Here is a 25,232-nt window from a genome sequence, read left to right as displayed (position 1 = left end):
CTGGGTGAGAAAGCTGCTCTTGATTGGTCAAAATTTCCATGCAAGAAAAATCCAGGAAGTAGAACAATGAAGAACAATGTTTTGATGTACTGGATGCACTGAATGCCGTACAGAAGGAGGCGCACATTAATAATCCTCCGGGACTGTAACATGCTTGTGCTTGCTTAACCCAAATAGTGTGTAATGCGACTGCAGTTGGTTCAGAACACGTTCTCACCACAAACGAACCGCACCGGAGTTCGTTTGTAACTGGACCGAGACCACCTCTTCAAGAAGGTCTCGGTACGGTTGTTTTGGTGCTCACCCGAGTGTGATTCCTGTGTTTACACCTGCCCAAATGAACTGTACTTAAGGTGAAAACGAACCTGAGTTCGACTGAACCGAACCAAACAGGGCAGGTGTGAAAGCACCCATAGATGACACTGAGAGCACCCAGGGGAATGTTCTGGGTATATGGGTACATTTTCTGTTTTGGAACTGAGAACACTACAATAGTATAAATCTCATTTGGGTATAAAAAAGAAAGCAAACATTCTGTGTGTCCACAAAATCAAGCTCCGATTCATTGTCTATAGAGCAGCCCCAGACTTTATTGCTGATGACATCACAAGTTTGAGACTTACTTCTCTGGTTTCTGGCTTTGAGAGAGAGTATCTCTTGTTCACAAACATTGTTTACACTTTCCGAGGCCATGGAAACAACATACTGGAATTCTTAACTTAGGTGGTGGTCACCTTTAAGTTGTGGGTCGCTGTGTCGCGTCTGGAGTGATCCTATTGCATGATCATCTCTAGTTTTTTTTCTCATGTAAAGGTCTTTCTTTGATTATTATCATTATTAATGTTGAATGATAGCATGTTCCTAAGTCTTACATGCTAATACCCTCATATACAAACATGTCCTCCTCTACAAATTATTATTTACAAGCACAAAAATTACTTAAGATAATTGGAAAAAATCAGACAAAACCTGAACTTCTCACTAATTAGGCTATATTTGTTGTAACAGTCAAAATATAACTCTTTGTCTATAACAGCTCATGAATGGGAAGTGGGACATGGCTTCATCCAGGCTGTAATCTCATTACAGCACCTCACTCCTACAGACTGTACGCTCAATGAGGGATTATGTTTAAGATATGGAATTCACAGCGGTGCAATTCAGCTCTGCTTCCTCTATAATGCAAGATGCTCTTGCACTGCATGACGGCACAGTAGCTAATTACTTTTGTGCTCCTGGTAACCTTTCTCTTCCTCTTGTTGTTGTAAGTGGCGCCTGTTGAAAGGCGTGAGCGAGCATCACCTCTTGACCCTGTTGCTTCTCTTTTCCTTCCACCATCTCAGAGGTGTTGTTGAGAACACGTGTGAGTCTCTGAGTTTTACTCTGGTGGTAAATCACTCTGATTACCAAGTGCTGATATTACTAATGAGCTGATCTCTTGTTTCATGTTACCTGTAAGTGGTCACGTCCCACTGAATCAATGCCTGCGTCAACAGCAGGTAGTGGTTGGTGTTCATTTCGCACCACCTGCCTGCTGTACAGAAAGATCTCAGCCACAGAAGATTTCACAACAAACCAATGATTAAGATGTCGCAGTTGCCGCAGAAATCCCATAAGTGCAGCTTTATTTAGGATTCCAGTAAAATCTATTTCAGTACAATAAACAACAGGACATGATTATCTTGCACCAAACATGCTGCTGCTTTGATGGAGGACGTAAACAGGTAGTGAATTAGCGGTGGTGATGGAGATGGCATTTGGGCACAACTGCAGCTCACATAAACATGCCAAGCAGAACAATCTCAGATATTTTCAGCTCATGTGTGAAATACGTAATCTCAATGTTTTTCCATTAGTCTGTCTGAGTGTGAGAACATCCCAGGATCAAAAGAAGAGACAAGTTCTGTTTTTTTAACAATGGTTGAATCACACAAGGATTTTCCTTCCTCATCTTTTACGCTTGGCTTCTTAAAATAACCGAGGATCTTTTTTTATTTTTAAATATGTACTGAAGGATCAAGTCTGACCAGAATAAGCCGGTCTTTGGGCTTTGTAAGGATGAAAATTAAAGATGGATTTTCAATTCTTGAATTGAGTTGGATGGAAGATAACAGCCAAATTAGGAACAAATGACAACAAAATGTGAGGAATAAGACTGACAGAAAGCTCCCATTACAGTGTTTCATGATTGCCTGAGCTTTGGTTTCACGCCATGCTTAATGCAAAGACAGAACTTAATTGTTATATGTTTACATTTAAATAAAACACTACATACAAAATGCAAAACTTGTGCTGGTTCTTGGACAAGCACATTAGTAAAAACTCAGCATGTGTTTGCAGCCTCGCTGTTTTGGTAGTAGTAAAATAAGGTGAGCAGCATTGCGACATAATTAGTAATCATTTACCACAACATAAAAAGCCGTTAGAGAACCTGTATGGCAGTTTCTGAGATCACAGAGGAGGCCCTCAGGCCTGTACTGTTGGTATTGAGTTAACTGTATTTTTTTTTTCCTCTTGGATTGCCACCAAGTATTTGCTTTCTGTATTTTTATTAAGATCTTAACTTACAAATTAAACTTGTCAGTGAATAAAGAAATTTGTTTATGTTAAAGGTAGAGTGTGTAGGATTTAAGGGCATATGTTGGCAGATATATTATATAATATCATATGTTTTCATTGGTTTATAATCACCTGAAGATAAGAATCGTTGTGTTTTCATTACCTTAGAAAAAGGAGTCCTCTTCCATGTTGTTTCTACAGCAGCCTAGAAGGGACAAACCAAATGCTGGCTGTAGATAAAGACATTTGCATGTTTGCATTTTCACGTAGATCACCCACATGATTGGCACATGGGAGAAGTTTAAATTCTGCAGCCTCACCTCTAGATGCCAAAAAATCCTACACACTGGAGCTTTAATGTTAAGTTTTGCTTTCCGCAATTAGCACAGAGCAACAACAACAAAAAGATGCAATAAAATACAATGACAATCATTCTGCTTTGTTTTATGTTATTATAGTAATCATATCACTATTTTGCCATCTACCTTATAAAGACTGAGCTTAAATACTGGTACACTGCAGGGTGAATGGGGGCAGGTGGAGGGCTGAGGTGGAAGTGGTGGCAAAATAACTGGCAATCCCTTTTATTCCAGCAGCTGCGCTTTTAGCAGATCTCCATCAAATCTCAGCACTGCTACAGTCACACTACAATGGACATTTCACTACCTGTTGTTGCATGAAAACTTTGCATACTTACACTAAACTGGTTTACTCTAAACACATGCAGCTTGCACGTTTCTATATACTGCCTATCTGTATTTACAGTGTGCATTATACCATGCAGTTCACAACAATATTAATACTTTTTTTTAAGGAATCCTGTTTAGTGACTGTGCAACCAACCATGAAAATTCTGGTATTTTCTATTGTGCATATTTTCAAGTGACTCTGAGATAACATGCAACATGTATTCCCTAAAGATTTCACAATATTTATGTACTTGAATGCCACACTTAGATCTGTTCTTCTGTATGGTGTCGCAATGTGAACAAACAACAACAACTGAGCTGTCTCCATAACAACAGAGCAAACCCCATCCACCAAGAGAGACTGTGAGATGTGGTTGAAAGGCCTGCAAAACTAGTAAGATGTACTTGAGTTAAGATTTATTGTTTCTAAGATCCAGAGTGAACTCATTGAAAGTAACTCTGAATCAGATTTTTTTTTCTCTGCTACACATGGTCATGTGTCTTGTTGGCCAGCAATTTTGTATCAAAGGAGGGGGCGAGGCCAGTAATGCTGATGGCCAATCACAGCAATGGTCTATGAATGATTATTATATTATCATGATAATGATCCCCCCAAACAGCTTGATTCATTTTAATAGATTCACTGACACTAGAGTGTTGGTGGAAAATAATTAAGAAATATTAAAATATTTAAAATATTTATTTTAAAAATTAAAACGTTATTACCATTATTATTATTATTATTATTAATTATTTTTTTATTATTATTATTGTCGTCCTTAATAATTGTTATTATTACTGTTGTTTTTAATTAATATTGATATATTACTATATTATTGTTGTTATTAAATTGTAATAAAAAGAAGAACAATAGTATTTTCAGGCTGCAACCAAGATTATTTTCAAAATCCATTATGCTGCCAATAATTTCCTCGATTAATCAATTAATTGATAATTCGTTTGGTCTATAAAATGTCACAAAATGTAAATAATCAGTTTCCAAAAGTGGTGACGTCAAGGAGCTCTTACTGTCCACAACCTGTTAATAACATCCAACTTATTATCATATAAAACAAAGAAAACCATAAAGTACTCACTTCTGTAATTATGCTCAAAAATGACTTATTATTAAAATAATTTTCTGTCAATGGATTTATCACTTCATTGTTTTAGTCCTCGCAGCCTAATACACCGCAGCCTTCTGTGGGTAATGTATCAGGTCTTTTACACCACTAAGCAGTAAATGCATACTTTTTTATCGCGCTACCACCTGACAGTGGGATCAGTTTGTTGTGTAATCCAATAAGCTCCAGTCCGTATTTCCCCTCAAGCCCATCTGGCTCACTGGCAGGGTTTGTTTACTGGCGGAGAGGCTGGGAAGAAGGGGATCCTACAGGACCTGGGAGACTGTACAATCTACCTCTGTTTGTGGAAGAAGAAAAGGAAAAAAAAAAGAATAAGTCGAAAACTTTACTACACCTACTTTTCTCTCATTGGGATACTCGCTTAGTTGCCGTGGCAGGAGTGTGAACACAACTTGGAGCATATTTGTTTTATTTTTTCTGTTCCCAAACAAAAAAAGAGAAGAGCGGAGTGCTGCGGAGCCACGACCAAGTCTGTCTGTCAGCCGCTCACATAGAGTGGAGGTCTCACTGAAATCTCTGCACTGACTGAAGAGGAGTTGTCGCTTTCGTGCTTTACCAGCTGCCCGGAAAAAATAACCGTATTTCACACGCGGGATAAGTCAACTGTGCTGTTTTATGCTCGCCGCTGAAGGACCTGAAGGGGATTTTTACGAAAGACACGCTAACGTTACGCCACGCATGCCACAACCATCGAGTCAGCAGCAAGCGGCTCCAAAAATTCCTCTAAAATAAGTTAACGGTCACTTTTGCTGTGATTTTCTTCCATGCAACTTGTCTCTCGTTTTAAAAATCATGCGCTGCATCTGCGTGGTGTGTGTGGGGTTTCTTAAACTTAAATTTAATTGAGACAGTTGCTGAAAAGCAGCGCAAACTTCACTTGTGGCCTGGGCTAGAGTGGCGGAGCCAGGCTAGGCAGCTAGCTAGCTAGCTTAACTGCCACTTGCTAGCAGCAACGTTAGCTTCGTCTCGGCCAACAAGTCTTGTTTTTGCTCTTTTTTGCGGACACGGACGAAGTCAACTGGGCCAGTTTAACCAACCAATGCGTATAAAGACACCAAAAGAGTACTCATGACCCGTGGTGGTGTGTGTTAACGTTGCTTTTCCATGAGGTGGCTAACTTTAGCAGCAGCAGCAGTGTTAGCTTGTGTTTGACTGAACACGTTGGACTCGTTCCTCCGCCCATCTTCCGGGATGTCTTTTATTTATTTTTGTTTACCTGTTGGCCCACGCCGCAAAACAAAACCAATCTCCTGAAGGTATTTCTTCTCCAGTTTGAACTGTCCTCCTTGCCAAGGATTATTCTGTATTTGACCCGGAATAGTGCTGGATGGGGTCTTATTCGGAGTCAGTTATGTGGCTCCGGACTTTGTGTTTTGTTTTGACCGCTGTCTGCTTTTTGATGAGCTGTCATCGAGCGAGTGCAGAGAGTAAGTAACACTTATTATAACACTTTATCATACTTAATATTAAGCATTTTAATTATGTAAAATTGTTTGAATACGTGGCTTGTTGAACTGCGCCACTGCTTGTGTATACACTTAAGAAATGATCAATTCTGCAATAAATTAAGGACCCAGAAATTAAAAACTGCAGACACAGACTTTAATTTGATTATAAAAAAATGTTTGTGAAATATTACACAATTATCTGTGTGTTGTACATGAGGGGATTAACACTGTAATCTGAAACCCATTACATATTCTTTTGATTGTGCCAAGATAATGGGAAAATCAATTAAACTGATTTATTGTATTATTTTAATATTTTGATTGAGATACATTGTCATATGCATGTAGAAGCCAAATAATGTGACATTAATTAACTTTCAGCTACATATATATATATGTATATATATATATACATATACACACACGTGTGTATATATATATATATATATATATATATATATATATATATATATATATATATATATATATATATGTGTGTGTGTGTGTGTGTGTGTATATATATATATATATATATATATATATATATATATATATATATATATATATATATATGTGTGTGTGTGTATATATATATATATATATATATATATATATATATATATATATGTATATATATATGTATGTATATACTTAACTAAATACAGAAGTTAGTAAAATGATATTAAATTACATAAATTTGTAGAAACAGTATAAACATACATCTGATCAATGTAGACACCCTGTGACCTAGTCTCACTGCAATATTGTCATCCAGATTTTTTTGTTTTGTTAGTGATGGTGATTTGATAGAGGCACGTAGGCAGCAACAGTGGGCTTGTACACAGTCACTGCATTGAAGGGACAAAGGTTAACACTTATCGGCTATTTGGAGTCCCCAGGAACTGTAAACAAAGTGTTTTATCCCAAATAAATAAGAAGTCTGAGAGTTAAGGAGAATTAATTGGTTGTTATTGTAAAAGGCAAAGCCATGGCTTGTTGTTGTGGTCAGCGCAGGAATGTAACAATAAGCCCTCTTTACAGCTTGTGACAATCCCTTTATATTCACCAGCCAACAAGCACCGGGCGATAAGAAGAATGAATGAACATTTGCAATCACCCGGAGACATTTTGACATTTCTCAAACACCACAATGGCTGCGACACACTCAGTGTCTCACACTGTTGGAATCTGTTACTTTAAGCAAATATTGGTGAAACGTTTGAGGAAATGTATAGCAAACCTGTGGGACTACTTGCTGCTTTAAACTTCAGACAGTTGACTTCAGACACTTAGAGTAAGACAACAACGGAGACCAGCATATTGAATGTGACACTACACAGTTCTGTCATCGTTCCATATGCTGGGAAATATTCTCATTTTTTAACTGAGCTGATGATTCAGTGGTAGTAAATGGTGATTTATAGGTGAGATGAAGAACTTTCAAACTTTGTTAAGTTCCTCTAGTGTTTAGTAGACTTACTGAAATAGCAAAATCAATACAGCAGTTCTTTTGACTCTTGGTTTTCCATAGTTTGAAGAAATGTTGGCCTGTGTTCAGTCCATGTGCTATTACTTTGTTCTGAGTTTTGAAATGAACTCATAAGATATTACTAAAATAGATGGCAAAGACAAAATATATGCCAAATCCAAATTATGCCCAAAAGCTCCACTACAAGAAAAGTATGTCAATTAACTCTGTGTTGTGTGATTGACATGCAGACAAAACACTGATTTTCATAATTGTCACTCACTAATTTCCATTAAATCTTTGCCTACAGGGAACGCATGCCAAACACATTGCTTTAGTTTTGGTACACAATCCCAAAATATCAAAGGCCTTTATGGATGCTTTTATTAAGATTAACAAATATCTCTGATGTGTCAACCCATTCATTTTTTCCTCTTCTGCTTTTAAGACAACATTGCTTCAAGGTTTGTGCTGTGTCTCAATAATCTTGACACAAGCACATGCACAGTAGTACACAATCCTCCTTTGTAGTGTATGAGAAGTTTGTCCACTGTATCCACGCACAGTATGTAGCCCCAGGTAGCTTTAAAACTCCTACTACTGCAGTACTGTTTGTGGCTGCAGTTGGCTTTAAGAGGTGCTTTGACACAAAAGAAAAGCACAGACTCTCTCACCGTTCATCAGATTTTAGTCAACAGCGAATAGAGCGATGTCATCAAACCAGTTTGAGCAAGAATTTTAAGACATAAATCAAAAGCAAGTTGTGTAATTGCACTGCAGCCCCCCCCCCCCCCCCCCCCTCGTGCTCCTCTCAGACTCGAGAGTGAACCACAGAAGGGAAGAGTGGAACCTGGGCCTCACACTGCCCGATTTCATAAGCTGGACTGACCAGTGTCGAAGTCGGGAAACCTTCTGAGCTACTTGTTGGTACCAGTCCAACTCAGCTTGATGGAAAAATTCACTTAATAATGGAAGCTTATATTTGGTGGCAGCCTGAATTGATTTAATTTATTTAACACCAGCCGGCAGTTGGAAATGTTAGCGCTGATTTGTCTGTGTAACTGCTAATGTGTCTTAATGTTTTGTTACGTATTGCATATTTCATACTTCACGCTAGCTCCAGTTCAGGCCTCTTATGTAGTAACATTACATTCAAGTCACAGAGGTAGGCATCCGTTTTTCTGAGAGATAAATACCTAGTGTTCTTTGAAAAGCCCAGAAAGTCATTACTGCTCCTCTTTAGGTATCTCCAAAATATCTATCCTAACAATATGGATGAAAAAATACTGTGTCTGCTGCACCATGACATCTTTTTCAAAGTTATTTCTTTTGTTGTGCCATTGTTTCCCAACAAAAATGTCGGCTGGAAGTGACTCAGATGCTGTATGTAGAATTTGTACATTGTGGAACAAAACATAAAAGTTCATATTAATGTTTAGGTTATTTGATTTCTGTATTGCAAACCTCTCGCACTTTAAGGTGTATTGTTTTTAGCTTATCTTTTATATTTATGGTACTTATGTATGCTTTTTATTTGTGCGTTGTGGTGGTTTTCCTGTCTGTTCAGTTGCACTGGGAGCTCACCGAGGCAAGCTTTTCAAGTCAACTCAACGCAGTTCAAAAGTTTTATCACTAGCAATATTTGTTTATATTGATGCTGCATTGTATTATCTTGCTTTTTTCATACAAAACATTGTGTTTATATTCCTCTTGTCTTGTGTAAAATGAGCAAGGGAGTATGTCATTTCTGACAATCTGGATAGGAAACAGTTGAAACTTGGCAAACAGGTTGAGAATCTTTTTGTATGAAACAGCAGACACAGTGTTTTTTAATCTAGATGGTCAGAGAGGGTTTTGGAAATACCTTCAGAACAGACATCACCAGTTATTTATTTTACCAAAAAAAAAAAGGATGCTTAGCTCTTGAATGTAATGGCAATACATAAGACGCACAAACAGTTGTTTAGTTCAGCTTGGTGTGGTGTGTGGAGGTCTCAGGTGGTCGGGTTCTCAGACTGCAGCGTATTGTTGTCCCATTATACCACATCAATTTATCAAGAGGGTCAAACAGCAGGGGCTCGCAATGAAGCCACCGGCAGCCTGTTGTTGAGTGCCACTCTAGCCAGAGCAGGTCTCATGAGCAGACAACAATCCAGCAACCTGGGACTCTAGATTTAAGCCTCCGGACAAGAAAAGCAATTGTAAGGTGATGAAACTGTCATCCCACCACCACCTCTCCAAAAAACACTCACAAAAACACCACACACAAACTGCCACTGCTGTCTGGAGATGACAAGAGTACATTTGACATGTGCACAATAGAATGATCTTTACACTTGTCACCCTCAACAATGTCCCAGTAATCCTGGTTGACAAGTTCAGGTTTGAAAATTATATACAGCTCGAAAATGAAGTAAATTGGAACACCTGCACTCTTGCACTCCGACCACACAGGCGCCTGACAAGGAAGCGTTGTTGTGTCACATCTTTACCCTTGACACCGTGCCCCTGTTAAAAGCAAATGTGCTTGTTATTGTGCTCTCACACTTAAGAGGTAATAATTACCTCAATGCCAACACTGGAAGCAAGAATAAAGTGTATGCGAGTGCAGCTGATGTGCAACTGAATCACCAAATGATCTTTGGTCCAGAGCCATCCATACACGATCCACTTCAAACAACCCCAAGAGGGAACTTTGTGGTTTTATAGGCTCTCTCTTTTTACTCCATTTCCCTCTATTTAAAGACTGAGGCCTGAATTACTTTGGTTTAATCTGATTCCCTGGACTGTTGTATTGTATTGTATTGTCAGTGTGCTGTACTTGCCATGTCACCCCTACCTAACAGCAGGCATATCTTAGAAACCCGCCCGCTCTGCCCCGGTCCTGCTCACAAGACATTTATAGGAGAGCCTTTAGAAATTTCCTAAGAAGTTTGTATCTCTTAGAGTTGTAGTAATGTCGCTGGTTTGACTGCTATAATACCTGATCCTGTGCAGTCAGAGATATGACAAACCTCTCCTAATTAACTTTAATTGCAGCATAGTGCCTTTCAAAATTAAATGGTTGTATGCAGACTTACTAAACATAGCCTCGAGCTTAAACATTTGTTGCAATTTAAGCTCATTTGCTTTTGATTTTACTTTTTTTTGTATTACATGTCATTTAATTCAGAAGAGAGAATGAGCTGTTGAAAGTTGTTTTCTGTGTTCACAACGTACCTTTAAAACCGACTGGTGATTAGGTTTTTACAACCCGTCTTAAAGTGGATTACATCACATGTCAGTTTGGAAACGGTGAACATGTATCTTGGTGACCTCGGCATATTGTGGATCTGCGGCTAGTTTTAGCCTGGGTTAGAAAACAGCAGAGCAGCGAAACCTTGAAAAGGGAAGTTTTGCAATCACCGAGTGTTTGTGTTCCTGCATGCTCATTGAGGCCTCAGTTCTCTCTCTCAGGCCAAGCGCTACGATACGCCATCAGTCTAACAACCTGTTAGACCTTTTACTGAATTGTGACATAGAAATTGTGCAAGTAGGATTAGAGAAGTCAGGTGTCAGATGTGAAGAAATTAACATTTTCTTCTTGTGGATGGATATTGTCTTGCAAATGTGACGAATTGCATGGATTTCCTTTATGTCGACTTCCGTTGTGTTCTGATTAAACTGTGAGCCGGACCACCTTCACGTGTCATCCAGTGGATCTGAACACACTCTAGCCGCTGCGACATTGAACAGGCAGTGTAAGAAGGGCTTCTGTTTGCAGTGCCCACTTCATGCGGTCATTATTTACACTAATGTGTAGGATTGCTGCTAACAGTTGCTAGCATTGTTGATTAAATGGTCGATTATTTTTTCTGATTAATTTTGCTTTACTTAAATTGATTTTATTTTTATTTTTATTGGGTTTTTAAATGCCACTTTAAGGCATTTATTTCTGTTTGGAAAGTACTTTAGAAATCAGCTTTGCCTTGTCTTGTTAGTAGCATATATAAATTGTTGGTTTTGGTTCTTCCTTTGGATTTATAGGAAATCATCATACTACTCCTTTTTAATTAACCTTAAAAGTTCATCTGTCTCGGAGCTGCAGGCTGTGAGAGACTTAAGTCAATATCAATCTGCCCCTCTAATGACTCTAATTGTCGATTCAGAGCACTATGGCTGTGTTTTCAGTCTTGTCTGGCTCAGATTAGGTGATGTATGGAGAGCTGGAGCTGGCCTAGTCACCATAGTAACCTTTGTGAGGTCTCCCAGTTTGTTCTCTTTCTCAACAATACAGAGAACATTTAAATTCTGGGATGCACCCGGTTTGTTTTGCTTGAGTTGTGTCATGTCGTCTCGGACTGAATTTCAGCGCTTTACGCCAGAGCAGCAAAAAACTTTTTTTTAAAGTTCCTATTTCTGCCAAAGTTTGATTCCTTAACTAAGTGTTCACACATGGAGAAGTCAGATCGGCCAGTTCTTTCTTTGCCGTGGCTCTAAAATTCCTGACTTACACACCAGGGCTGCCATGTTCCAGTTTCCAATGTGAGCCACTATTGGTGCGGCCGGTGTGTATTAGATTCTCTATTGGGAATGCAGTGCTAAAAATACTGGCCTGGCTGAAAGTGTACACTGATAGAAGCCCGGACTCACCGCCTTGTGATGATTCGCTTTCTCCACAGGGTCACTCAGTACTCTGCTGGTTGACTTAAGAGCAACTACAGAACCACTTTCCTCTTGTACTGTACACTGCTGAGGGTCTTTGTCTATTAAAGTGTTTTGTTTGAGTGTGTGTGGAGTCTTGTATTAGGAATATGAAGGCTTGTTGTAGTTGTAAATGTGTCCCTTGATGGATCTACTGTAGGCTACAATCGCTGCAGACTCCTCTGGCAGTTACCATCAGTTTGATCGGAAATGTTTCATTTGGAGGTTGATGTGTTGAAATTACAGATTTGTGGCATGCCATTCATGCTTAAAATTCGGCTGTGGACCCAAGGCCACAAAGAGAGCTGCAGATTTAAATATAGTTTAAAAAGAGAAATGTACTTTCAACGAGCCAAGTTCCTTTTAATAGCATGCAGTTAAAACCCATGTTAGGACATTTTGTGTTTATTTTAAACAAGCCTCAAAGTTGTAGGCTGAACTGTAGATAACTGCTGTGGAGCAAGCATGCTGGTTAAGGTCATGGAGTGAAAAGCTTGTTGTTTGGACACTCAGTGATTGGACACTCTGTGTGTGTGTGAGCTGGTTGTCTTGTACTGTTATGTAACAGAAGGTGTAAAATGAGCTGCTGCCATAAAGAGGTGCACGCCTAGCTGTTATACCTCTTCCCCACATGGCCAACCAGTTGGCCTGATGCACCCAGCTCAACGGTGGGTTGGTTGGTAAACAAAAACAGTCCACTCACCAGGCAGCAGCACACCTCCAGCTGCAGCCGTGACTTGTGAACTGTAAAATTGGGCCTGGAATGTGCCACATTACACCCGTGAAGGAAAACATCTTTATGACCATCATTACTTGTGTTATGTCACACAAAGCATATGCTTAAGAGTTTGGCTTATATCCAGAGCAGAGTGTTGAGGATATCCTCATTACTGTCAGATCTCTTCGTATAGAACCCCCTGAGTGTAATAGTGTTTAATGTATTATGCAGGAGGATTCAAGAGCACTGTACTACATTATCAGGGTTCCCACGCGCCCTGGAAAACCTAGAAAAAATTTGACAAATTTTCCAGTCATGGAAAACACATGGAAAATGAATTGAAAAGGTTAAATGTCCTAAAACTTCTTGTAAAATGTCTCTTAAAAATGTTTCAAACTTCTCCTTTTTTCCTTTAGCTGAGAATGAAATACTAGGCTATCTATCAGAGTTCCCCAAAAGTTACGTTCAGGATCATATTAACATTCAAATGGTAGTTTATGTATGTTAAGTATTTTTAATAGGTGGCTTTCAGTTATGTTGTGCAAACACTGTGACAATATAAACTTCGAATGGAAATGTCCTGGAAAATGATCTCAAGAAATGATAGTCTTGAGTTGCAGTGTAGTTGGCATTGATCCAGAGCTGAAACAATGAGCTACTTAATCAATTAGTTGATTAAAAGAATTCCTCAAGCATATCTAGAATCGATGAAGTATTTTCTTGAAGCAACAAGGGCAAAAATGCATCTAGCATCCCAGATGTGGGGATTTGGTGCTATTCTTTGTTCAAGTCAGTTTAATTTGATTTATATAGCCCAATATCCCAAATCACAAATTTGCCTCAAGGGGCTATATATCATTGTTAAATGGGATGTTATTGAGTTTGAGGCTGTTGGTTGAACAAATCAAGTAATTAAAAGACAAATTGTGCGCAGCTTTGTTCACTATTGTCTGATATGACTGATTGACTGACATTAGTCCCTTGTGTTATTGTGATACAGTAGAATTTAAAATGATTGAGACAGTTAAAATGTAGTTAAGGAATTTCCCATCAAACAGGATCATGTGTCTGGGTGAGGACTGACAAAGCCACAGATCTACTACTGGTGCAATACTTGACCATCAGTGCTTGAATTCGCCTCCCAGACAAATATTTTTAATGTATTAGCTAATGTTTTTTAGTGTCTTGAGTTACAGAAGCAACTCCACAAATCAACTCAGCGTAACCAAGGATGAGCACAGCCTCACACTGATGACAGCACTCCATATTAGACAGTGGCTCACAGCCAGATATGTGGTTGCTAAACAAAATGTCAGCGAAGATGGTCTGGTCTTCATCAAAGCCAGAGACATAACCACATATTTTTTAGTGAGATACCCCCTCTAATTACCAAGAGATCTATTTATTTTCCTCCTTGAGACCGTGTCTGACTTCTTCAACCCTGTTTTTCCAGTTTACAGAGCAGACATCTTGCCTAACGCATCAGTCCCGTTTAGCAGTTGGAATCCGCCAACAACTACACAAGATAAATTGTCTCTTGGAAGGTCTTTTATTGTTCATGTCCGAGAGTCATAACATTTCCTATTCATAATGCAGTATTGTTTAGTAACCCCTGAGACATAACTGTACATCTCAGCCTTTCCACGTTATATATTTGAGCCATGTTTTTATTTGTTTTATGAGTCATACATGAATGTTTTTAAGAACATGTGTCTTTTCTTTTGTGTCTTTTTTTTTTAGTTTGTCCAAGCAAGGACATCCGCAACAATGTGACCAACCTACATACGCTAGAGAACTGCACTGTGATCGAAGGCCACCTGAAGATCTTACTCATGTTCAGGACCAAGCCTGAGGATTTCCGGGGCCTCAGTTTCCCCAAACTGAGGGTGGTCACTGACTACCTGTTGCTCTTCAGAGTTTATGGCCTGGAGACCCTCAGTGATCTCTTCCCCAACTTAACTGTCATCAGAGGCAACAACCTGTTCTTCAACTACGCCCTTGTGATGTTCGAGATGCTCCAGCTGCGAGAGATCGGTCTCCATAGCTTGATGAACATCACCCGCGGAGCAGTGAGAATCGAAAAGAACCCAGATCTGTGCTATCTCTCCACTCTGGACTGGTCCAAGATCCTAGACTCAGTGGAGGACAACTACATCATGGCCAACAAGAACGACAGAGAGTGTGGAGACGTGTGCCCAGGCGCAGCCATCGGAAAGACCACCTGCCAGACCACCACCATCAATGGACACTTCAGTGAACGCTGCTGGACTCAGAACCACTGTCAAAGAAGTAAGCAGTCTTCTGTTATAACTCTCATGTTATAAATTATAGAGCTGCAACAATTAATCTATTAGTTGTCAACTTTTAAACAATCATCAACAAATGTATTAATCAACTGGTTTTAGAGGAATCAGGGTCAAATCTGATTCCAGCATCTGAAATGTGAATATTTTCTGGTTGCTTTCCTCCTCTGTGACACTAAACTGAGTATCTTTGGGTTGTGAACAAAACAATTTGTAGGAGTCATCCAGGGCTTTGGGGAAGCACTGATCGATACCAAACAACTTAACAATTAACCAAGAAAATAATTAACAGAATTATCGACAACAGAAATAATAGTTAGTTGCACCTCTTTGCTCCCTGTGATTTTTTTATGGGAGACATTGAGTCATACAATCTGCAAACAAGCAGCAGTTCTATCTAGCTCTGATCCAGGACCATAACATAATACTTCATCTCACAGTCCTGGATGGCTGTCAGAGGGAATCCGAACATTCCAGACACTTCGACATTTCTACAATCTGGTTTGAAAAGAAGAGCGAAGATAACTATTCACTGGATGGAATGCATTCTTCTTAGCAATATATATAATGCTTTATAAATGAGACTATGGTTTTATACTAAGGCCCTGTTTAGGCGACAACGGTTTCTCTAAAAACGGAAAAGTCTGTCCTTTGTGTTTTAAAAAACTTCTGCATTTATATGACGACGTTATTGAAACGATCCTCGTTCACACGGAGCCGCAAAATCTACTGGAAACACTGTAGTATGCACGCCAGGCCAATGGGTGGCAGTGTAAATTTGCAAAGCACCACCAAGGCATGACACCCTGCGCCTGCGCTGAAGCACTTTCCTCTACAATGCAGTGATTACAAACCAAAACAAAGAAGACACAATGGCGAAAGCATGCACAGATAACTTTGTCTGGATGGACGACGAGGTGGAGTTGCTACAGTAACAGATCTACACTTAACTTCAAATCAACAGGGTGAGCAGCACAAACAGAGCTTGGCATTGTTGTTGTGACGGTCGGCATGCCTAGTGACTGGAACTGTAATGCGCATGTGCAAAAAGTCTCCGTTTTCAGAGAAACTGCATACTGCAAGTTTACATGACAACGGAGACGCTGCCATTTCCAAAAAGTTGCACTCTGGAACCCGTTTTCAAAACGCTGAATTTTCAGGCACCCAAAACACCGCTGTCGTGTAAACGATCGGCCAAAACGCAACTAAAATTTATCGTTTTCAGTTGAAATCGTTGTTGTATAAACGGGGCTTAAGTTCACACTACACGACTTTCGAAGTCGTTAGATCGCTGTAGTGTTCACCCTACACAAACTGCTGTCTTGTAATTGGGAGCCATAAAATTGTGGTGGTTTTCACACCACATGACTGTCCGGTGACAGGAGGTCACACACAGCAAGATCTTTCATCAGGAGGAGTCCCCAGTGATTATGTCTAGTGTCCAAGCTATGTTTTGGCACGAAAATACTTGACTTTAGCTCACCAACAGGTCCCAAGCAGGTCCAGATATATAGCTAAATGCTAGATATCTGGGTTGTGTCTGCAATGCAACGGCGGGCCTCTCGACTTGTGCCTTTGAACAGTTCTCACATAGCGCTCAAGCACTAATTTGCAAGCATCAAGCCAATGCCAATTTGCCTCTAAACTGGGGTTTTTGTCAGGGAGCTCCAAAAACCGTTGACAAGTGGAAAATCAGGACTAAATTTGTGTAGTGTGAACTATGCATTAATCAGTGGTGTTACTACAGACAAGTTTCCAGCCACCAGTGACAGCACTGAGCACGCTGGAGCTGCAGCAGGAGGTGGGGAAGAAATTCTGCTCCATCAGTAATTTAACATGGTTTATATAGACTTCAATAAAGCCACCACATTATTGTCAAATTAATTTTTCTTTTTGGGTGCCTGACACATTTTTTAGTATGCGTATCAGTTGCTAATAAGATTTTATCCATTGCCCTCCACAAGTTTAATGAATGGAGTGCTTGAAATGTTTGGATTCCCTCTAATGGCCACTGTGATATGTGTAACTGTCCTGGATCAGGACTAAATACCACCAAGTACTAAAACAGTTAATTGTTTATAGTTTTTATAATTGAATATTGGATGAGGCCAAAAAATTAGCTGGTTTCAACGTTCAACCTCAGTGTCAAATGTGGGTATGTGCTGCTATGATCCTTGTTATGATTGTAAATTCAATATTCATAAAATGGTGGTCCAACAAATTAAGCAATGTGGACCCTTCAACAGGTGGATTTTGCTTAGTTTCTTTTCCCATATTTGTAACACTTGTTATAATTGAGAAACTCAAACAGTTACATTATTGTCTTGTGCATTTTGCATATGACTAGTAGTAGCATATTTGTGTAGATCTGCTTTCCATCAACACATCATTATTTTCACTCCCCTTCTCCCCTTCTTTAGCCACACGTCCAACTGGTCTAACATTTACAGAATTCAGCTCTCCATTTGGACCAAATAAAAGCTCATGAGGGTCAATGTTTGAAACAAAAATAGTTCTTTGTTTGTTTCAGAATGGACTGACTTGCAGCCTTAAAGTTGTTTTGCCAAAAGTGAGTTATGTCCCTTCTTTAGTGTTGAAATGTGAGAGCTGCGTCATGTGCTCAGGTTTAGTTAAGTAGGCCAACTTCTGTGTCAATGCAGCTTGAACTGTACTCTAATGTGACGCAACACCTCGCCAGTTAGTCTTTGAATGTTTACTCTCAATAGACTGTAGTGTTGTCGTTGCTCATGATGTGTGAAGGAGGTAAAGAAGATATTAGACATCGTGGCATGTTTCCCATTGTCCCCCCATAAGCACAGCCCCTGTGACATGGGCCCTTGTGTGCTGACTTTTACTGTAAAATGACAAGCCCACCCATTTCACACTGCCAAAGAGTTCAAGTTCGAGTACTGGGAAGAATTTTGCGCATGGGTGCTGTCTGAACACCTTGGCTCGCACCATTACGCAACACTGCATGCGTTAGTTTAACAGCTCTTTTGAACGAGATTCCTTGCACATGTCTGCCTTTTGAGGCTCTTAGCAATGTTTGTTTGGTGTGGCAGTTTCTCTTGAGCTGAGCGAGCTCCATTATTATGCTCTTCAGTCCCCGTGCCACTTAAGAGCGTTGTTTTTTTTCTTTTTAAATAGTTTTTTACACTAATGACTTTGTGCTTTAGGTGACTGCTCATAGTCATCACAAATCCTTGAAGGCATTTTTAGAACAGGACCAGAAGGCCTATTGCCAAATTGTGGCGAAGGCGGAAGTGTTTCATAAAAAGTCTCACAGCAGAGACAATTTCCTAATTTTGTGCCATTCTCTGACGATGAATCAAGACCAAACGTTGACTGGCAAGCACAGTCATGGGCCTGCATTCGGCACGGGCAGGGCCTGTGGTCTTGAGGTCTGGGACCTGCGGTTTTTTGCCTACTTTCACTAAAGCATGAAAAGATCTGTTAAGCCCCAGCTAGAACCGCAGGACAGAGTGCAAGGCATTCGGTGTCCTCTTCAGATGTACCCTGTTACTGCTTTTTATAGACCTACTGTAGTTCTTAAAGTAAGCTGCTTCTCCCAAATTTGCTGCATTCTTTATATCTATACACAGCAAGTCTCTTTTAGTTCTCATAATTTTGCTATGCAAAATGTAGGCAGTGGTTAAATTTATACTACGCAGGATTGTCGGTTACTGTTTGTAAACACACTCGCCAGCGAAAACGAAAGTGAAAGTTCACCCCAGAATCATTTTTGTCAGACGTTTTGCCAAGGAGTAAGGTCCACAAACGGGAACGTATGTTCGCGAATAACTTTTGATAGGAAGGTGGTATAGACTTGAAACTAAACTTTACACTCCCGTTTTCGGCCCTTCTGCATCAGTAGAGCCCACCCGACCTTCAAGGACATTGGGAAGTGGGTGAACTCGAAACTCAAGGAGTCAGGTCCAAAAATGGGAAGGTATGTTCGCAAATAACTTTTGATAGGAAGGTGGTATAGACTTGAAACTGTGCCTTTTGGATCTGTGGCTCTTGCCTGTTAATACCAATCTGGCACCTGGTCGCTACCTTTTTATAAAGTCCTTACCTCACGTGGGCGCAGTGGAAGTACACCCCCATATTCGTCCCAAACACAGAAAGTAAGAATAACATAAGAGAATTCAAATGGAAGGCAGATTCTCTGCAGGAAAATACATAGCAACGCTCCTCAAGTGGGTCATAAGTTATGATTGAGAGGGAATACTTCTGTATGAGATACATTTTTTTTTTTTTAGGAAAATCCTGCATGGTATAGCTTTAAGTGCTGTTTAAGTGCCACAGGTGACTGCGGGTCACACACACTTTCTCTGGTCTGTACACCAGCAGAAAACAAAGCTGCAGAGCCACAAGGCTTGGCTTAGCTCCCATGTTTGGAGTCACAACCCATTTCCCTTCCCTGCCTCTGTAACAGGGGTAATTTGAGCTTCTCTCCTAATTTCCCCCTCCTTTTTACACCAAATTGGGTGCGTCTGTTAAGCAAAGTGGCAAAGCAAGGTTGCAGGAGACGCTCATTACTAAAGCTGATTAGATTTGGCTACAGGCACACACACAATACACACAACATGTAACAACTGTAATAGTGGTAAATACAAGACATGATCCTGCAAAGCATCTCTCTCATCTTGGCAATTAACTCTTTGAAGTTGTGTACAAATTATGTTTGATATATGTCATGGAGTTATAAAGATGAATGCCAGACAAACACACTAACAAACCAGACATTCATACAAAAAAGCTTTTCTAACAGAGCTTGAGCACTTGGTGATTACTGTGCATTTTAGAGGCTTCTGTCATTGTGTCATGTCACAGATTACTTGTTGGACAGTGTAACATATTCATATATTGTATGGGTTAGATGTTTTGACCACTTAAACTACAAGTTAACACTGTGCAGTAGTCAGCCAGTCAGCAAGAATGTGACTTTAGCGAGCATCACTAGACTGATAAGTTAAATTGAAGTGAATGTGCAGTGTTATTCATGAGTTTATCACTCGACAAGTTGAATCTGACAGATCCTCATGCTTCTCAATTACGTAATTAGATAACAGTTTAAATAGTTGTTGTGTGATGGGATCTTTGGTCAACAGTCCATGTCCGTGAGGGTCCCTGCAGACATCCACGTGCAGCCCAAAATTTATGACCATGTGGACTATATGCGTAGACTGTACACACCAACTGCAGGTGTGAGCATTTCCATGTATGCAAACAACTAATGTGGCATAAACAGAATCAAAATTATGTTGCTGTTGCTGTTGTATGCTTTACATGGAGTAAAGCCGAGCCTTAATCCAAAACGCATAAAGGACTATTTTGAAAAACCCTGTTAGTGGCAATAATCAGTAGTTATGGAACTCCTAATGTCTCCTTTTTTAATATCTCAATTCTCTGTTATAAACAGAAGTTTATTAAATATGTTGCAAAACAAAGCAGGCCTTTATTTCCTTTTAAAAAATTGAGTTGAAATTACGAGCTGGCGTGAAGGGAAATATTACAGTTGAGTCTGTTTACTTGTAATGAAGTACTATTTCTTGCCAACGCTCATTTGAAGATAATGGGCATTTGATTATGTTTTGGTAATGGCTGTTATGCGGCACAGCTTGTTTGGCTGATAGCACGTCAGCTTAGCCCGAGCCCTGAAAGAGGCTGGCAGCTGAAAATATTGGCGCCGACTCAATAAGATATCAGGGGCTTCCCGTTGGGATCTTACTCGTTTCCGCTGCACCAACAGAATGTCCATCTGTCCATCAGTTTTTTTTCTTTAGTTTGGTCCTTTTTTTTTTTTTTTTTTTTTTTTTTTTTCTTACTGTATGTCTTTACTAGAGAGAAGACAGTAGAGAGATGGCAGGAAATGAGGGGGGAGAAGATGTGGAATGATATGATATGCAACAATGTCAGAACATTGTGTTTCATGGTCAGCACCATAAAACATTGAGGTCTTTAAGGGTGTCCCTAATGTTACACATCTAACAGACTTCTTTTTGTTTAAATTTGCGGAAAATGCCAGTTGAAGTAAAAAAATAGTCTTTGTCAAAACAGTGCACATAATCCAGTTTTTATGTGTAACACTTTTGCTGGCAAATTCACAAAGGATGGATTGCAGCCACCGATAGCACATTGCATTGCACATCACTTGCAGCCGCTATCTGCCTAGTCTCCATGGTGGGATTCACAAAAGTTATTACGGCACTAAAACACCCATAAAGTTTTGCAGCTGAGTGCAATTTGCCGCTTTTTTCTGATTAAAAAATTCTGATTGCCATGTGGCAAAAAATAAATGGTGCCTTTGTGCCAAAAACACAGAAGACAGAGCAATGGCGGAGAAAAAAAGAAAGCTGAAATTCTCAGACCGGGAGCTACAGGTCTTGATGGGCGAGGTGCAGAGGCATTCATCAGAACTTGAGAGAGAAATCATTTTTGGTATTTACTTTTACGTTACCACCAACTCTGAAGACACTAATGATATAACTGGAACTGCACTGATCTTTGTGAATTTGACTGTTTTGCAATGAAGCCAGTTTGCATAGAAAGGGCCCAAATGTATGCATATTACCTAATTTAAATACATGCCAATAGCACAGGAGCACCAAAACGCTTTTGGCTTGGAAGCACAGTTAGAGTGCATTTCACACTTTGCGGGTGCTTTGAGTATTACACAGTTTCTTTTTGTCCTATTTGTGTAGATCTAGCGGTCACAAAAGCTTTGCAATCCTTTTGTGAATTCGCCCATCGGAGTATACGATATTTGTTAAGAGACGTGCTTTTACAGTCATTTTTCAGTTTTGCAACAAAAGTGTCATCTTCACTAAAAGGCTCTTTTTTAATATTTTTGTTCCTTTTGTAATCAAACACAGTCTGTGTTTGTTCTTTTTCAGACCAGTTTTTGTTGCAGGCCTTCCACCAAGCCCAGAGAGATATAAATTAGCCTGTATTTCCCAGGTGGCCAGTATTTTACACACATGATTAAAAGTGATCTTAATTATCTACCCTCTGCCGGAGATGAGGCGCCCAGGGGGGGTTGTTGTCCTCCTCCCACTCAGCCACCACAGCAGCTCTCACCACTGTTTGGGTTTGCAAGATCTGTTACATATTTAATAAGCTCCCATAAGGTGGTGAACAGCTCTTAGCAGACGCCTCAACCTCTGAGTGGTTTGGCACTTGCCACACTTGTAGCATGTGTGCCTCTGTAGCCTGCTGGCACAGGGAGACTGCTGTTGGTTTCATGCAGGCTGTCACAATTGCAGTATTCCTATGAATCCCATTTCAACCAGGTCAGGTGAGGACTCTGCGCTGGACCTTCCTTGATATGGATGTTCCAAATATACTCTTGGCTCACATCACATATGTCTGTCCACCAATCACAAGATGGACTTGGAGATTTGTCAGGGTCAGTCTGTGACGGCAACACAGACATGGGTTATAAATCACACAGGGACATAACCTCTGTGTGTGTGTGTGCAGACAGAGTGGATGGCTATTGTTTAGTCTTGCTGCTAGGAAACAGGAGAGTAACACTGTGGTGTAATCATGGATATGAACACATCAGTCTTTCACCCGGGCTGTATCAGGAGGAAAAGCGAGGTCACTGGTCACTACGGGGGTGAGGAAGGTGAGCAGGGGTGAGTGGGTTTGGGGAATGGGTCCCGCCTCACCGTTGACCCTCAGGTCTCCCCTCTGCCGACCTTGTCGCAGCTCCCACACGCAACGGTCAGCGTTGGCGCCACGATCCTCTTCCACCCTGAACAATGGTGGTCGTAGAAGTTCACGGAGAGTTCTTCCCAATTGTTTCCTGTCTTTGTTGGTCTGCTTCCTCTCTGAGGTTATGAATGAACACAGGGGCCTCGGGTGTTGCCTCGGTAGCGGCAGACACTTTTATGAGACCAAAATACTGATGGCTGACCCGTGGGAGGTCAGCAAGGCAGGAAAGAGGACAAATTTAGCTGCTAGTAAAGCTGTCTGGCGGGAAATAGGAGAATATTGTTATTAAGTTTTATTATTTTAAGATGGAAGTGACCCCTGGTGTGACAAGAAACTATGGCTTTATTATATTGACTCCTGACTTGCTTGTGTGTCACTTTAAACCTGCCAGCAGTGTCAGGACACTGTTCTTAGATGTCTTTGACATGTTGAGGGCTGGTGTGGCTTCTGTATTCATTGCCTGTGGCATTGCCTTAAAAACATGAACTGTGTTTGAAAGCCAAGCCAGCCTTGTCCTCCTCCCATCACATGAATCATTCCTTCTGTTTCTATTTTTGTCATGGCCACCATTCACTCTGTATCCTCTATACAATATTAAAGCTTAAATCTGCAGCCTTCTGCACGTTGTTGACCTTCACTGCCATGAGAAGTAAATTAGATTGTGTTAAAGCTAAAACAAAGGTGGTAGAAAATTGAGACTTGTGAAAGACATTACGCCCTTGCTGAGCGTCAACAGCTATTCCACTGGATGAAAATGTCCTCAAACCACCAGCAGAGACAAACTTATTTTACCTTTCCTGGTTTGTGCAAAATGTATTTGCTGACAAACTGGATAACCTGCCCACAGTATGGACTGCTGTGATTTAATTACAGAATTGCAACCTCCGTTCAGAGATCTCACACAGCTAGTTAAATCCAGCGTCATACAAACACAATATATACTGCACATGCACATATGGCCAGCAAGTTTACAAGGTAAGGGCCATGGATTTTCTTATTGGCAACTAGATTATCTGCCCAAAAGAAACCTCATACACCAGCATCATGTTTGAATTCCTTTCCTTTCCTTTCCTTCTTTGTTTCCACTGTGCAAAGGCTTCTAAACAAATATTCAGCCTGTCTGTGAGCTGTTTATCTTTCATCTTTGGTTTCTTTGCCTGCCTCGAATAAATGCTTCTTCCTATTCCTATGTTTGGTGCAGAAAGTTAAAAGTAAGTAAAACATTTGAATGGAAGTTAAACACAAAGACAAGCAAAAAATGTTAAAGAATTAGAACAAATCGAGGCAAGGAAGCATTAGTTGGGTTTCTATCCACATGTAGCACAAATTTTAACCAGATTTTCAGAAAATTGTCTAAAGACAATAATGCAAAGTCATGTACTTTAATATCCACTACTGTTAGGCAGTTATTTGGAGTTGGCTCAGCAAGATAAGAAGTAGATGGTGCTAATTCCTCAGTCAGGTGCCAGCAATGGTATGATGTAATTAAAAGAGCACCAGTTAAGCTTCAAATGAAGGAAAACAATGGATTTATGATAATGGAGAGCACTGTGGACAAAAGAAACAGAGCTTTGAAAAACTAATACAACAGCTATGTGGTCTTGGAAGAGTTTTGGTAACACCCAGTGTGCATAAGCCATCCAACGAGGACAAAATGACAATCAGTCATGGCTGTACATTATCATTTAGTCGCTGAATCCGTTTTCATTGCACTAAGTTGCATTAGCCTTTTATCGATACATCAATTTTTCCACAAATGTGCTCAAAAAGAGATGGCTAGAAACACACCTATTGATACAAAGGTCTTGACATTACATTTAACAACCCTCAGCAGATCAAGAAAATAAAGCTGCTGTGTTGACGCTAATAGTGAATAAATCCAATTGGCAAAGCGGCAGAACTTGAAGTACACAGCAGCTATGAGGGACCCAATTAGTAAACTTATTTTGTTGTATATATTTTGGCCTGTTTTGCCCTTATTTCTATAGTAAAACTATAGCCACGAAAAGGAAAAAAAGCATCAGACAAGATCAGACAGATTTGTATAACTCATAAAAATCTACCCCCTTTTCTTTCCAGCCTTGATAGCCTACTCTTTTCATGGTTCAGTTTGCAGAGGGCTATTCTACTAGCCTAAATCCAGAATGCTCTCAGACCCCCCCCCCCCCCTACACACACACACACACACACACACACACACCATGAGTCCTTTCCTTTGAGTTGACTTAACTGCTCTGGCACTCAGTCTTGTAGAGCTGCACCCTGCGAACCCTCGCCGTTCAGCTTCTGGAGCCATTCCCATGGAATCCCAGACATTTCAGGCATTTGTTAAAGCTGGGCCGACAGGCGTTTCTTCACTGCTGTACGCGCTCACACTCACCACAGCCATTCGATTTACAACAGCTTACTGCTGTTTTACTGCTCGTTCAATCAGACTGGCAAGAAATGTTTATTTTTATCTACTCTCATTTTTTACACGAGGCCTTGAACCAGATGT

The 25,232-nt window shown here is 40.2% G+C and overlaps 1 protein-coding gene across 1 annotated transcript in view; it reads left to right on the top strand.

The window, feature by feature from the left end:
* The first annotated feature begins 4,595 nt into the window (after window positions 1–4,595).
* The window catches only part of insra (insulin receptor a), a 65,458-nt gene continuing 44,821 nt past the window's right edge, over window positions 4,596–25,232 (top strand). The window contains exons 1-2 of the mRNA XM_033649751.2: window positions 4,596–5,820; window positions 14,451–14,999. Of these exons, the coding sequence (XP_033505642.1) occupies window positions 5,721–5,820; window positions 14,451–14,999 (649 nt within the window). The 5' untranslated portion in view covers window positions 4,596–5,720. The remainder of the gene's footprint in view (window positions 5,821–14,450; window positions 15,000–25,232) is intronic.

Source organism: Epinephelus lanceolatus, chromosome 12 (genome assembly GCF_041903045.1).
Source record: "Epinephelus lanceolatus isolate andai-2023 chromosome 12, ASM4190304v1, whole genome shotgun sequence".
In the NCBI taxonomy this organism is placed as follows: domain Eukaryota; kingdom Metazoa; phylum Chordata; class Actinopteri; order Perciformes; family Serranidae; genus Epinephelus; species Epinephelus lanceolatus.
Note: the sequence above shows the minus strand (reverse complement) of the source record. Positions and strands in the feature narration are given on the sequence as shown.